The sequence below is a fragment of the Gymnoscopelus microlampas genome (genome assembly GCF_963454915.1).
Source record: "Gymnoscopelus microlampas genome assembly, chromosome: 15".
NCBI lineage: Eukaryota > Metazoa > Chordata > Actinopteri > Myctophiformes > Myctophidae > Gymnoscopelus > Gymnoscopelus microlampas.
Window position 1 is genome coordinate 46,813,460 of NC_139952.1, and position 14,747 is coordinate 46,828,206.

At 45.6% G+C, this 14,747-nt stretch overlaps 2 protein-coding genes across 4 annotated transcripts in view; both read left to right on the forward strand.

Moving 5' to 3' along the window:
• LOC311061825 (uncharacterized protein) overlaps positions 1 to 14,747 on the forward strand; it is a gene marked incomplete at its 3' end in the record, with an annotated part of 80,348 nt that overhangs the window by 54,047 nt on the left and 11,554 nt on the right. The gene's annotated exons all lie outside the window — the stretch shown is intronic.
• The window catches only part of nup153 (nucleoporin 153), a gene marked incomplete at its 5' end in the record, with an annotated part of 47,366 nt that overhangs the window by 31,875 nt on the left and 744 nt on the right, over positions 1 to 14,747 (forward strand). For 2 of the 3 annotated variants that reach the window (XM_084080917.1, XM_084080916.1), the window contains 11 exons: positions 3 to 182; positions 1,158 to 1,259; positions 1,710 to 1,794; positions 2,521 to 2,625; positions 3,155 to 3,763; positions 4,629 to 4,820; positions 6,114 to 6,968; positions 8,034 to 8,813; positions 10,356 to 10,574; positions 12,930 to 13,119; positions 14,451 to 14,747. The exon at positions 14,451 to 14,747 is cut by the window's right edge and continues 744 nt beyond it. In XM_084080917.1, the coding sequence (XP_083937043.1) occupies positions 3 to 182; positions 1,158 to 1,259; positions 1,710 to 1,794; positions 2,521 to 2,625; positions 3,155 to 3,763; positions 4,629 to 4,820; positions 6,114 to 6,968; positions 8,034 to 8,813; positions 10,356 to 10,574; positions 12,930 to 13,119; positions 14,451 to 14,544 (3,411 nt within the window). In that variant the 3' untranslated portion in view covers positions 14,545 to 14,747. The remainder of the gene's footprint in view (positions 1 to 2; positions 183 to 1,157; positions 1,260 to 1,709; positions 1,795 to 2,520; positions 2,626 to 3,154; positions 3,764 to 4,628; positions 4,821 to 6,113; positions 6,969 to 8,033; positions 8,814 to 10,355; positions 10,575 to 12,929; positions 13,120 to 14,450) is intronic. The other variant, XM_084080918.1, reaches the window with a different exon arrangement.

Below are 14,747 nucleotides of genomic sequence, written 5' to 3' on the forward strand. Positions count from 1 at the left end.
AGGTGATGGAGGTACTCGATCTGCCCGCCATCTCCCTTCCAATCAGCACCTTCAGCTTGCCCACGTTCAGCTTCTCCACCGCTCCTCCGCCCCCCACCTCCTCCATCAACTCCTCCAGCCTGGCCCCCAGCGCCGTCACCAGGCCTCTCACACCTGCTGCCAAGGAACCGGTTGCAGAGAAGGTCTGGTTCACACACCGTTCTCCCGTTATCACCGTAACACTACACCAGGGGTCTTCAACAGGGGGTCCGGCACCCCTAGGGGGTCCTCAGAGTTACTACAGGGGGTCCGCAAAATCTTTGTGTGATACGTTTTTTTTTTTTTTTTAACACATCGGGTGCCAGCATTTTTTCATAACAACTTACGTTGGGTGCCAACATTCTCCCCATTGACTGCGCTTTGCTGTTAAAAGCTTTAGACTCCACGACTAGCAAATCCACGTTAAAAAAAAGCATCCATTCATGTTGAGCGATGACCCTGGCTACAGCCTGGAACCATAACATTTCCCTCGCGAGTTACAACGGGGGGGGGGGGGGGGGGGGATCGCGCATCGCCCATGACCGATTTTCACCACAGGAAACGGATTCGGAGATATAGGCGTTTTAAAGAAGGAAATAGACAGGAAGCGGATGGAAGCCATATTTTTGTTTCCGGTGATCTATCTGGCCCTTCCTTCTCAAGATCACAATGGGTACTCCCAGAGCTACTCTAGCCCCGCCCGTGCGGAGAAAAACAAAAAGACTGAAATCACGGTCCAGACCGTGAACGGCACCAGAGCGCCACTATGTAAACACACGGTTCAGACCGTGATCGGCACCCGATGTGTTAACATGAACCCTAGCATGCCTTTTCTGGGGAGAACTTTTGCCAAAAATAGCCGATCTACAAGCTCACAACGCCTCGCGCTGCGAGGCGTTGTGAGCTTGTAGATCGGCTATTTTTGGCAAAGAGTTATAGGTGTAGAGGGAAAAAAGAGCAGCAAACGTTTAGCTGAAACAAAATTGTACAATATAGAGTAGGGGGTCCCTGCTTCATCTCTCTCTCAGCTAGGGGGTCCTTGGCCTGAAAACGTTGAAGACCCCTGCACTACACAACGTGCAGCAGCATTTTTAATGTGATTGGACCTCATCAATTTGTTTTTTTTGTGTTTGTTTCAGGAGCCCCCCGCAGCCTCGACGCCCCCCTGCCTACCGTTTACGTTTGCCTCCCCTATCGTCATGGCAACCGCTGCTGCTAGCCCCCCTTCCTTTTCCCCTTCTGTAAGTAAAAGCACACGATGCTCCACATCTCATGTGCTTTACTGCAGTGATTCTCAACCAGTGGTCCTCGAGGGGGTTCCAGGGGGTCCCCAGCCAAATTAATAGTTAGGAACCAAATTGACCCTCATGTGTCTGTAACTCTGAGAGTGTACAAATGGAACCAACGGGTCCATTTGGTTCCATTTGTACACTCTCAGAGTTAAATGAACACTAAATGCTGATGATACAGTGTAGATTGGGACCCCCCCAAGAAATCAAAATGGTTGAGTCCCTGGCATATGTTTTCAAATGGGGGTCCGTGGGCTAATATGTGTCAATTTGGGGGTCCTTGACGCGAAAAAGGTTGAAAACCACTGCTTTACTTGTACATCAGTAAAGATGTTGTTCAGAGCTCAACCAATAATATCACTCTGCTATAATGGCCGTGTTGTTCCCGTGTTGTCCCTCCAGGCTGGATTTACCTTCAGTGCACCCGTAGCAAAGATGGATCTCTCCATGTCGAATGGACAGCTGGCGAGTCCCATCACGACAGCAGGTGGGGTTTTTCGTCGCCTCCCCGAGGTTCACTTGACGCGCTGTAATGTGGTCGCGGTGTTGAGAGAAACCGGGCTCAGCTTAGGACTGGTGTCACCATTACAAATTTAAGTTCAATTGTCACTGAAATAATTGCTATTAACGATTTTAATTGTGTGTTTGACTATTGAACATAATTGGAACATACATTACAATACATTTCTGTTTGCCTTTTTAGGCTTCCTAATCAAAAATTGCACAGGGCAGATGTTACAAATAACTTAAATATACAAAGACAATTATTGGCATATTGAATTATTTTATACATTTGAAGAAATAGCAGATCTACAAGCTTACAACGCGTCACTTTGTGACGCGTTGTAAGCTTGTAGATCTACTATTTCTGTTTTTTTTAAATATTTGAAATTATGTTAACATTTTTCAACATGGAAACGATTATGCAAAAATAAACGTGATTATCTCATATAATTGCGATTAGCCCATTAAGACCTGGAACGCATCTGTGACTCTTTAGATTTCTTTGGCTATTCAGAAATGGCAGATCTACAAGTTCATAGTGCGGCACTCGGTGCCGCACTATGAACTTGCCTTGAAATATTGAAAAAAAACTGTTAGGATTTAGAAAACATTTTTAAGAATGGCCTCAGGTCTTAATGGATTAGACGATGATGTAATAATTGTGACGGGCCTGGCTCAGCTAACAACTTGTTTGTCGTTCCCCACACAGTGAAGTCGACCACAAGCAATAGCACAGAGGAGGAGTTTGAGGGACCGTTCAAACCAGCCAAGACCCTGAAGCAGGGCAGTGTGCTGGACCTCCTCAAAGCCCCTGGTGAGAAGCAATAACAATGTTTGATGTTGAACAATATTCATAGGGCTGGGAGCCCTATGGACAACATCTAATATCACAAGGTGTCTGACCTCAATATCGTATTGTGACAATGATATCAACTTATAGCAGATCAACAAGCTGGCATTGTGAGCTTGCATAGGTCTGTGTAGGTCTGCTGTTTGCACCGCTGTTTTGGAACTTTTTCCCCCCTTTTTTTTGGTTACAGTTTGAAAGTATAAAATAGGGCTTTATGTGATTAACCCATTAAGACTGGGTACGCATCAGTTTCATTTTTAGACGAGTGCTGAGCTAAAAATGACACACTTTCCCGTTCTAAATGGGTTAAAACCAGGAAAAGACAACTTGCCATATTACGATATCCAAAATCTCAGGCAATATCTAATCTCCTATCACGATTTAACATTGATATTTTTGCCCACGCCCTAGGGATATTCATAGGATTGAAGATCTATGTTTTTTTTTTGTCTTGAACCCTCTTCTCGTTGTCTCCCTCTCTCTCTCCATGTAGGCTTCGCCTCCCCCTCCTCCTCCCCTGTAGCTCGGAGTTCTCCTGGTCCTGATGCTGCTGTGGACTCCACAGACTCCAAAGCCTCCACCACCTCCTCTTCTGCAGGGTTTGGTGACTTGTTCAAGGCTCCGGCGGCGGGCACGTGGGACTGTGACGTCTGCTTGGTGCAGAACAAACCCTCGGACAACAAATGCGTGGCGTGCACCTCGCTGAGGCCCGGCTCCTCCTCCTCCTCCTCCTCCTCGTCCAAACCGGCGGACGGTAAGCCGGCGGCGCCGGCGGCCGCGGCGGGTTTCGCCGGCACTCTGTTCGCCGCGCCCCCGGCGGGGACCTGGGACTGCGACACGTGTCTGGTTCAGAACAAACCCGAGGCGGGCAAGTGCGTGGCCTGTGAGACGGCCAAACCGGGCACCGGCGGCGGGGTTAAGCCCTCACTGACTCTATCCTCCTCCACCTTTATGTCGGAGGTTAAGACTGCGTCCGCCGCCCCGCTAACGGGATTCGGGGACAAGTTCAAGAAAGCGGAGGGCGCGTGGCAGTGTGACACGTGCATGCTGGACAACAAGGGGCTGGACGCCAAGTGTGTGGCCTGTATGAGCCCCAAACCAGGTAATGGAGAGAGGGAAGAGTCACTTTTACTGTTTTTAAAGCAAACGTGTGTAAAATATGTTCGCCCCCCGAAGTAAAGATTTGAGTTACAAATGTTCGCTTTAAAAAATACATTCAAAGATTTGCACAAACTTTCACGATTTTTCAAAAAAATTGCAGATCTACAAGCTGCTATTTTTGAATAGCCAAAGCATAAAATAATAGTTTAACTGGTTACACAGATGCATTCCTGGTCTTAATGGGTTAATAGTTACATAATTTTGATAAAATGGGGACAGGTGACTATTTTATTAAAGTTTTACAAAAGAAAATCCAAAATACTATCTTGCAATGCGTCGCAAATTTCACAATGTGATGTGAGTTTGTAGATGCTATTTTCTGTGTTTTTGTGCAAAATACATTTTTCACTTCAGTGTGTTGACATAATAATTCAAAAGAGAGCTCTACATTTTTCAAATTAATATAAAAAGTAATTTGACTAAAATTGTCAAATAATCGCAAATAATCACAGTTATTTTTGCATAATCGTCATAATCGTTTCCATGTTGAAAATGTTCACACATTTTCAAATATGAAAAAAAAAAAAATCAAATGTATACAATTATTAAAAACGTCAATAATTTCTTTGTATATTTAAGTTGTTTGTCATATCTGGCCTGTGCAATTTATTTTATTATGAAGCTTAAAAGGCAAACAGATATACATTTTTTGTATTCATATGTTCCGATGTTCAATGCCATACACACAATTAAGACAATAATCATTTGTTGCAGGAGCCCCTAAACACATTGTCATTCTAAAAGGATCAAAGGTCAAAATCAGTAGTATGATGAGAGCTAACGTTTCTGTCTCTAAAACACGACAGGAGCATCCACTGCAGTGGCACCACCATCGTCATCAGCCAGTGGGGGCGCTCCTCTGCTGGGCTTCGGGGACAAGTTTAAGAAGCCAGAGGGATGCTGGGACTGTGACGTCTGCTGTGTGCAGAACAAGGCTGCAGACACTCTGTGCGTCGCCTGCCAGTCGCCCAAACCAGGAGCCACGGTGGAGCCCAAAGGTACAGCGGCCAGGAATAGAGTAACAGGGCTCGGTTGCATTCATGTTGGTCAAGCCTGTGGTGTGTGTGTGTGTGTGTGTGTGTGTGTGTGTGTGACGTGTCAATTACCATACTTTTAGGCCCGAAAACCCCCAAACCCCGAAAAGTGTGCTTAATGTACTCAAAGTCACGCATCCAACAAGCTTTGAACTGAGCAGATTGGACCTTCTGTTCCAAAGATAATGGCCAATACATCTTGAAAACGGCCACTTTTGCAAATTTTCCGATCGTCGATTTTCGATTGAGTTTTGGCCATTGTCGCCTGTTTAATAACACGGGATAGAAAGGTCGGGCGGCGACAAACTAGATACCTGAGTAAAGTTCACTTTGAGCTGCATCCAACACACACACTGCCTTACCGTTAGGCCGCTAGGGGCAGTTGAATTTTTTATTTTTTTGGGGGCAATATATTTGTTTTTCTTCACTGAACTCGAGGCTTGGCTCTGCCCGGCCAATCAGCATAGATTTTGGGCCCGGCCCGAGAACGTCTGGTCGGGTTCGGGCAGAATTTGACAACTCTAGTCCAGAGGTGCCGCACAATACTTTGATGATATTTGGAATTGACCAATTCTCTTCAGTTTAACCACTTGCACCACACCTCTTAGCCAAAAATAGCCGATCTCACAAAGCTCACAAAGCGATGCATTGTCAGCTTGTAGATCTGATATTTTTACAAAATGTCCCCCCCCCCCCCCCCCCCAGAAAAGAGATGCTGGGGTTCAAGTGTATCTTAGGGGGAAAGATTCATGTACTTATTTTATGTATATGACATAAATGTAAGGTGATATAAAAGTATGAAAAAGGTTATTTTTAGGGATAGGCCCTTAGCCAAAAGGGAAACAAAAGAACCCACTGCAATATAAATGTACCAATTGCCGTCATGATTTATGTTCTACTGTTTGAATGGGATGTGAATGGATGCCTGAACGCTGTGGGGGAAGCTTTTGGCGTGTGTTGTGCACTCCCTTGGGTGATGTGGGGAAGGCTTGTGGCGTGTGTTTGTCGTTCACTCCCAGGGGAAGAAGTGGAAGTATTCTCACTGATGCAACTCATTCTGGGGCAGCAGATGTGAAATACCATTGTTTTATCCACCACTGCAATTGCCCTCATAATTCACAGGGAACACCAGTGCTATTATTTGGGGGTGGGGGGGGCAAAAAGAAGAAAATTAATGTTACACAGTCTTTAAAGAATGTGTAGTCTCCCATCATACCCAGTCAGTTAACATGTTGTTTTTGTCTCGTCTCGTTACAGCCTTTGGTTCGTCTACGTTTGGCTCTGCTTCAGGAGGCTTCAAGTTTGGTTCCTCCTCCTCGGACTCTACCTCCTCCGGCTTTAAGTTTGGGGCCGCCCCCTCAGATTCCTCCTCATCGTCTTCATCCGCAGCGGCAGGCGGCGGATTCAAATTCGGCGCGGCCTTCGGAGGAGGAGGCTCCTCCTCCTCCTCGTCGGACACAAACACGGACAGTAGCGGCTCGTCAGGGTTCAAATTCGGCGGCTCCGGCGAGGGCTTTAAATTCGGGGTCACCGCCGCCCCCAACGAAGACAAGAGTTCGGAGCCCGCGGCGGTGGGCTCCGGGTTTAAGTTCGGAGCGAGTGGCGGGATCGCGTTCGGCGCCGGAGCGCCAGTTTTTGGACTGTCAAAACCCGAGGAGAAAGCGTCCTCTGATGACACGCCCGCTGTCCCCGCCGCCGCCTCTCAGGAGAAGAACGGCGACGTCGCGTCATCAACCGACGACTCGTATACGACTGTCAGTATTGGCAGGTCCGATCTACTTACCACCACCACCACCACCGCCCCACTGGGGGGCTCCACCTTTGGGTCGTTATCCTCGGAAAAAGAGCCCGCCGCTCCCTCGTTTACCTTCGGGAACCCGGGGGAAAAGAAGGACGCGGCTCCCAGCTTCGCGTTTAGCGCTGCTGGCAAAGAGGCCGACGCCACGCCGGCGGCACCCGGCACTTTAGGGGGCTTCTCTTTCGGTAAGCCGGACCCTCCCAAAGAACAGCCTGCGCCCGCGTTCAGCTTCGGAAACCCGGCGGACAAGAGCAAAGACCCCGCTGCCCCGGAACTCCCCAAGCCCTCGTTTGCCTTCGGACAGAGTGCCACAGGTAGGACGGAGTGCCACAGGTAGGACAGAGTGGTAGGACAGAGTGCCACAGGTAGGACAGAGTGGTAGGACAGAGTGCCAGGACAGAGTGCCACAGGTAGGACAGAGTGCCACAGGTAGGACAGTGCCACAGGTAGGGCTGTCACCATTACTCATTTAAGTTTGACGATTAATTGTCACTCAAATAATTGCGATTAACGATTTTAATAGTGTGTTTGGCCATTGAACATAATAAGTTCAATGGCCAAACACACAATTAAAATCGTAAAATTAAAAAGGCAAACAAATCATTTTTGTATTCATAGTATGAATACAAAAATGATTTCTGTTTGCCTTTTAGGCTTCGAAATCAAAAATTGCACAGGCCAGATATGACTAATCACTTAGATATACTAATATTATATTATAATATTATATAATAATATTTTTTTTATGTCAGGGGTCTGCTATCACAATAGTCACACCAGGGACCACGTGTGGCACACAGGCGCCCGACTCCTCTGTGTTCTTATTGGCTGGGCTTTAAACAGACATAACTCCAGTTCCCAGCATGCTAAACTTCCCAAACTTGCTAGGTGCACTTAGCCGGCCAATAGGGACGGGCTGTAATTGCTTAAGCCCCTTCCCCTCTGTGTTGCTGTTGAGCAGCCTTGAAATGAATGGACAGGGATTTAACATTGTTCCTCTAGTTCATATAGCTTAATGAAATGAACCCATCAAAGGCACCTCTCACTTTTTATTAACCCATTTAGACCTGGAACGCATCTGTGTCACTTTAGAATTCTTTAGCTATTCAGAAATAGCAGATATACAAGCTGATAGTGCGGCACCGAGTGCCGCACTATCAGCTTGTAGATCAGCTATTTTTCGAAAAATCGTGAAAAAATATGTTTTACATTATTTTTGAAAAACTGTTAGAATTTAGATTTTTTTTAAAGAATTTAGATCTTTTTTAAAGAATTTAGATTTTTTTTAAAGAATCGCAGGTCTTAAAGTGTTAATTACCATCACATTCCAGGTTTCAGCTCAACTCAAAAGCTCTGACACTTGTTTTCTTCTTCCAAAGATGCTGCTGCTGCTGCTGCTGCGGTGGCTCCAAAGCCAGCGTTCTCCTTCATGGGCCCCATCACCACCACCACTGCTGCCCCTGCACCCAGTCTCTTTGGCAGCATCACTACCACTGCTGCTGCTCCGGCCCCTAGTCTGTTTGGCAGCATCACTACCACAGCGGCCCCGGCCCCCAGTCTGTTTGGCAGTACCACCACCTCCACAGCGGCCCCGGTACCCAGTCTCTTTGGCAGCAGCACCACCACTGCTGCCCCTATGTTTGGCAGCACCACCACCACCACAGCGGCCCCGACCCCCAGTCTCTTTGGCAGCATCACGACCACTGCTGCCCCTATGTTTGGCAGCACCACCACCACCACAGCGGCCCCGGTACCCAGTCTCTTTGGCAGCATCACGACCACAGCGGCCCCGGCCCCCAGTATGTTTGGCAGCACCACCACCACCACAGCGGCCCCGGCCCCCAGTATGTTCGGCGGCACCACCACCAGCGGCTCCACCGCCCCGGCCCCCAGCTTCGTCTTCGGCCAGGCTGCCTCATCATCCTCCTCCTCCTCCTCCTCGGCCGGCGACGGTCCGCCGGCCAAAGGCTTCCTGTTTGGAGGAAGTCAGGAGAGTCAGAACCCGGCGGCAGCAGCAGCGGCGGCAGCGCTGGCGGCTGCGTCAGCCTCCTCCTCCTCCCTGAGCTCCACCCCCTCCCAGCCCTTTGTGTTCGGAGCTCCCGTTGCCGCTCCCTCCTTCTCTTTTGGAGCGACGGCGCCCTCTGCTGCCTCATCCTCAGGTCTGCATCTCAGTCAATACAGTGGCCTTTTCAAACCTTTGTCAGGTCAAGGACCCCCAAATTGACACTTATTAGCCCGCGGACCCCCATTTGAAAAGATATGCCAGGGACCCCCATAAGAGAAGATTTTTTTTAAAGCTCTAGCAGTGATTCTCAACTATTTAAATTTCTAGGACCCCCGGTTTGACATGCATTAGGCTACGGACCCCCATGTAATGGCATTTCTATCACTGGGACCGCAATTTATATTGTAAAATCTAACCCATTAAGACCTGGAACTGTGTCATTTTTAGATTTGAGCTAAAAAGCATTATTTTACACTTCGTGAAAATGTGTGCAAATCTTTGAATATATATATTTTTAAAGCAAACATTTTTAACTCAAATCTTTGCTTCTGGGGGGTCCCTGGAACAATATATTTTGATGGGGGTCTGCAGCCAAATACATATAATTTTGGGGGTCCTTGACATGAAAAAGATTGAGCACCACTGATATAGAAACATATATTTTTAAGAAAACTGTTGAGATTTAGGAGACATGTAGAATCGGCTTCACGTCTCAATGGGTAAACTTAACTCTGAGAGGGTTCAAATTTGAACACTCTGAGTTACAGACCCAAAATGGTCAATTTGGTTCCTAACTATCTATCATTTAGCTGGGGACCCCCTGGAACTCCCTCAAGGACCCCTGGGGGTCCCCGGACCCCACTTTGAGAACCAGTGGTCTAAAAGACATAACACTGAAGTTGCCATCCTTTGCCTCAGATTTTTGTGTGATGAAACTGTTCAACTGGCTTTGACTAGTCTCTCTCAAGACAGACGTGTTGTTTCTCCCACAACTTTTAAATCAGGGGTCTTCAACGTTTTCAGGCCAGGGACCCCCTAGCTGAGAGAGAGATGAGGCAGGGACCCCCTACTCTATATTGTATAAAATTGTCGTTCAGATTAAAAAAATGTTTTTTACTTAGTCTGCTCTTTTCCCCCCCTCTACACCTATACCTCTTTGCCAAAAATAGCCGATCTACAAGCTCTCAACGCCTCGCAGCGCGAGGCGTTGAGAGCTTGTAGATCTGCTGTTTTCGGCTAATGTTCCCCTCAGAAAAGGAATTCTGTTGTCCCCTGTTGATGACCCCTGTTTTAAATGCTTCCACCAAACGGTGTACTTAAGAAGCTGTGAAAATGAGTAGAAAATAAAGTGGAAGTCCTGCCTTCCCCCACTAGTGTTCCACCTGTGCAGTTGCATAAATAATTGGAACAAATTTGGACAAAGCCTTACTAGCTATTTGCTTGGCAGAAATGGAAATTAAAACGTGTATGTTACAGATATTTTTTTGTCATGCGAACACTGCGTCGTGATTGGTATATGGATTGGAATATCCTGCCCGTCTAAAGAGCAGATAACACCCTCCTGTTCTCAACCCTTATGGAGTATTATTACAATCTCTCTGTTGGAAGACTGTGGAGGATATAGTGTGGCTTGAGAGACCAGGCTTTTAGTGACACACATAAATGAAACTGACTTCTCTCTTTTGTTTCTCTGCAGGCCCCTCACCGTTCGTGTTTAGCCCGGCTCCCTCCGGTGGGTTTGGGGCCAGCCAGGCCCCTTCCTTCGGCTCGGGATTCGAATCCCAGGCCCCTTCCCCGTTCACCGGCGGGGCCTCGCAGACCCCGGCCTTCGGGGCCAAGCCCAACGCGACTCCTGTCTTTGGGCAGCAGGCCAACTCCACCCCTGTTTTCGGCGCCGCTGCGAACTCCACTCCAGGTAGGTTGGCTTTTTGGGACGTCCACAGTTTGACTAGAGTTTCATTACATTACATTACAGTCATTTAGCAGACGCTTTTATCCAAAGCCACTTACAATAAGTGCATTCATCATAGATAGGGAACGAAACTACTAATCACCAGAAGTATTAAGTGCATTCTCACAAGCAACCAAGAGTATACCTAGCGCTAAAAGTGCAATATATCAGATCAGTTCATTAACTGATGGGACAAAATAGGAAAATCAAATGAGAAAGAGCTAAAACAAATAAGTGTATCGACTAAACAAGATCCAATAAAACAAGAGTTTGTACAACTAGTTAACAACAAGTAGGCAAGGCGAAGAGGAAGGGTAGTGTTTCCTGAAGAGGTGGGTTTTCAGCCTGCGGCGAAAGATGGGCAGTGACTCAGCTGTCCTGACATCAGTGGGGAGTTCATTCCACCACTGTGGGGCCAGATCCTCTCTTAAAGGATCAGTTTCCTGTTGGATTTCATTATAAAGAGAAACTGTTGGATTTCATAATAATTAGTTATAGAGTTTTAAGGGTGTGTTTTCCTGAGTTATAGCTTTCTAAAAGAATATCCGCTTTACAAACTCAAAACGTGGTGCGAGCTTGCAGATTGTTTTTTCTTTTCACTTATATCAATTGTGGTTCTAAAATTGTAAGAAGTATCAATTGTGGTTCTATAATTATGAGAATTCAAGAACGCTCGCCCCCAAAACACACTCGCCCCGGGTCAAATCCGGCAACCTCGGAACGGTCGCCACCAGGTATTCCTAAACGTAACCTCAGTAAAACTATGCCTGAACCTAACCTTATTCCTAACATTAACATTAGTAAAACTATGTCTAAACCTAACCTTATTCCTAACCTTAACCTCAGTAAAACTATGTCTAAACCTAGCCTTATTCCTAAACTTAACCTCAGTAAAACCATGCCTGAACCTAACCTTATTCCTAACCTTAACCTCAGTAAAACTATGTCTAAACCTAGCCTTATTCCTAAACTTAACCTCAGTAAAACCATGCCTAAACCTAACCTTATTCCTAACATTAACATTAGTAAAACTATGTCTAAACCTAACCTTATTCCTAACCTTAACCTCAGTAAAACTATGTCTAAACCTAACCTTATTCCTAACCTTAACCTCAGTAAAACTATGTCTAAACCGAACCTTATTCCTAAACGTAACCTCAGTAAAACTATGTCTAAACCTAACCTTATTCCTAACCTTAACCTCAGTAAAACTATGTCTAAACCTAACCTTATTCCTAACCTTAACCTCAGTAAAACTATGTCTAAACCTAACCTTATTCCTAACCTTAACTTCAGTAAAACTATGTCTAAACCTAACCTTATTCCTAACCTTAACTTCAGTAAAACCATGCCTAAACCTAACCTTATTCCTAACATTAACATTAGTAAAACTATGTCTAAACCTAACCTTATTCCTAACCTTAACCTCAGTAAAACTATGTCTAAACCTAACCTTATTCCTAACCTTAACCTCAGTAAAACTATGTCTAAACCTAACCTTATTCCTAACCTTAACCTCAGTAAAACTATGTCTAAACCGAACCTTATTCCTAAACGTAACCTCAGTAAAACTATGTCTAAACCTAACCTTATTCCTAACCTTAACTTCAGTAAAACTATGTCTAAACCTAACCTTATTCCTAACCTTAACCTCAGTAAAACTATGTCTAAACCGAACCTTATTCCTAAACGTAACCTCAGTAAAACTATGTCTAAACCTAACCTTATTCCTAACCTTAACCTCAGTAAAACTATGTCTAAACCGAACCTTATTCCTAAACGTAACCTCAGTAAAACTATGTCTAAACCTAACCTTATTCCTAACCTTAACTTCAGTAAAACTATGTCTAAACCTAACCTTATTCCTAACCTTAACTTCAGTAAAACTATGTCTAAACCTAGCCTTATTCCTAACCTTAACTTCAGTAAAACTATGTCTAAACCGAACCTTATTCCTAAACGTAACCTCAGTAAAACTATGTCTAAACCTAACCTTATTCCTAACCTTAACTTCAGTAAAACTATGTCTAAACCTAACCTTATTCCTAACCTTAACTTCAGTAAAACTATGTCTAAACCTAGCCTTACTCCTAACATTAACCTGGGGTCGAGTGGTCTGCAGGAAAGATTGGGGCGAGTGTGTTTTGGTGTGAGCGTGTTTTGGGGCGAGTGTTCCGGTTACCGATCTAAAAGTGAATATTTATAATACCTTTTTGTTTGTTAGAGTTTTAATTTATGACTTATCCAAAACCCCAATGTAAAACTGAAGTGTTCTCTCTTGTATCAGGTGTAAAACTGAGGTGTTCTCTCTTGTATCAGGTGGAGGCTTTGCGTTCGGAGGAGCCAGTGCGTTCGGAGCGTCCTCCGCCAACAACAGCACAGCGGGAGTTTTTGCTTTTGGAGGAGGGCCAGCGGGGTCTGCGGCCCCCACCGCCTCCCCCTCCATCACACCTCAGCCACCTGCACCAGGAGGCTTCAGCTTTGCTCAGCCCCCTGCTTTCAATATGGGGTAAGTTACGTTAGGCAATGTAAATGCATAGTAAATCACCCCACACACACACACACACACACACACACACACACACACACACACACACACACACACACACACACACACACACACACACACACACACACACCATGACATGGGTTTGTCTAAATTGTTAAAGTTATTTTTTTATGAAAATGAATAGGAACTCAAAGTGTACGAATGGAACGGGTCCATTTGGTTCCATTTGTACATCATTGTGTAGTTTGTTTTCCACTTTAAGGTTAGAAACTACAGCAGGGTAAACCCATAGACTGTATAAATGAGATGGACAAAGCCACTCCCCTGCTTTCTACAGACCGAAAATGAAGCCGATTGTTCCAAGACTGTAGGTCCGCCATCTTTCAATATCGCGTCATATCCTGCAGAATGAGACCAGACCATTATTGGTTGGGTAGCTTGTCAATCAAGAGCGGGGGCGGGGAATGAATGCTATTGGTTGTGTAGCTTGTCAATCAAATCATCCCGCCCCTCCTAGAGAATAGCCTACTTTATCGTCAATTTTAGAATAAATGGGACCATAATTTAGCAAAACGCATATCCTGATGATTGAAAGAGACTTTAAACTAGCGACTGGAAGCATATAGAATTTATGACAATTTTTATTACGGTAAGAAAATCTAGTCTAAAGTTTGTCAAAAACCCATTCACTTGCGTTAAAATAAATTCTTTCTGACACCGCAGGTCGGTGCAGGGTAAAACAGCGCCACTCTGGCCATTCATAAGCTTCCGTGTTGGGCTCATCGTAAATATCCAAGACTTGCCCCGTAAAACATGTCAGGCTGCGACCTTATGAAAAGAAAAGAAAAACAAAAAAGACATTTCAACTGCGAAGTGGCCATTTTCAAGATGTATTGGCCATTATCTCTGGAAAGGTCCAGTCTGCTCAGTTCAAAGCTTGTTGGATGCGTGACTTTGAGGACATTAAGCACCTTTTTGGGTTTGTCAGGTTTTCGGGCCCTAAAAGTATGGTAATTGTTCGGGCCGGGCGGGCCCTGTTAGGTCCGGACCTTAATTTTCAGGACTCTAGTGTCAGTACTGTCTCATCATGCTGCACATTGGCATTCCCTTGGCTCTGGACGCACCTATGAAAATCTAACACGCCCATTATTTATGCGTTTGGTTCAGCTGTGTTGCTCACTAGTCGGCCGTGTTTTTAATCTGCTGTAGTTTTTTAAACTGAACTGGAAAACGGACTACAAAATCAGCCTGTGGTTTCATGCGAACTTCATTCAAATTCAGCCGTTGATGATGATAATAATAACAATAAGAGACGTTTATCTTTGTTTCAGGGCGACTAAGTCCTCCTTCACGGCCTCCCCTGCCGGACAGCAGCAAACCATCTCGGGACGTAAGATCAAAACGGCGGTACGGCGCAGAAAGTAGAAGGAAAGCAATCCCCAGGGGACTTTTGGACCAGAAACTTAAGACTTGACTTTTGACTAGACTCTCTTTAAAGCACCCGTCCTGAAGGCTGGATGGATGGATATGCCACAGGGAGGGGGAGGGGGAGGGGGAGGGGGGGGGCGGGTGTCAACTAGACAAACACTGAAGAGCTTTGGCACGTGGAGAAGAAGAAGAAGTAGAAG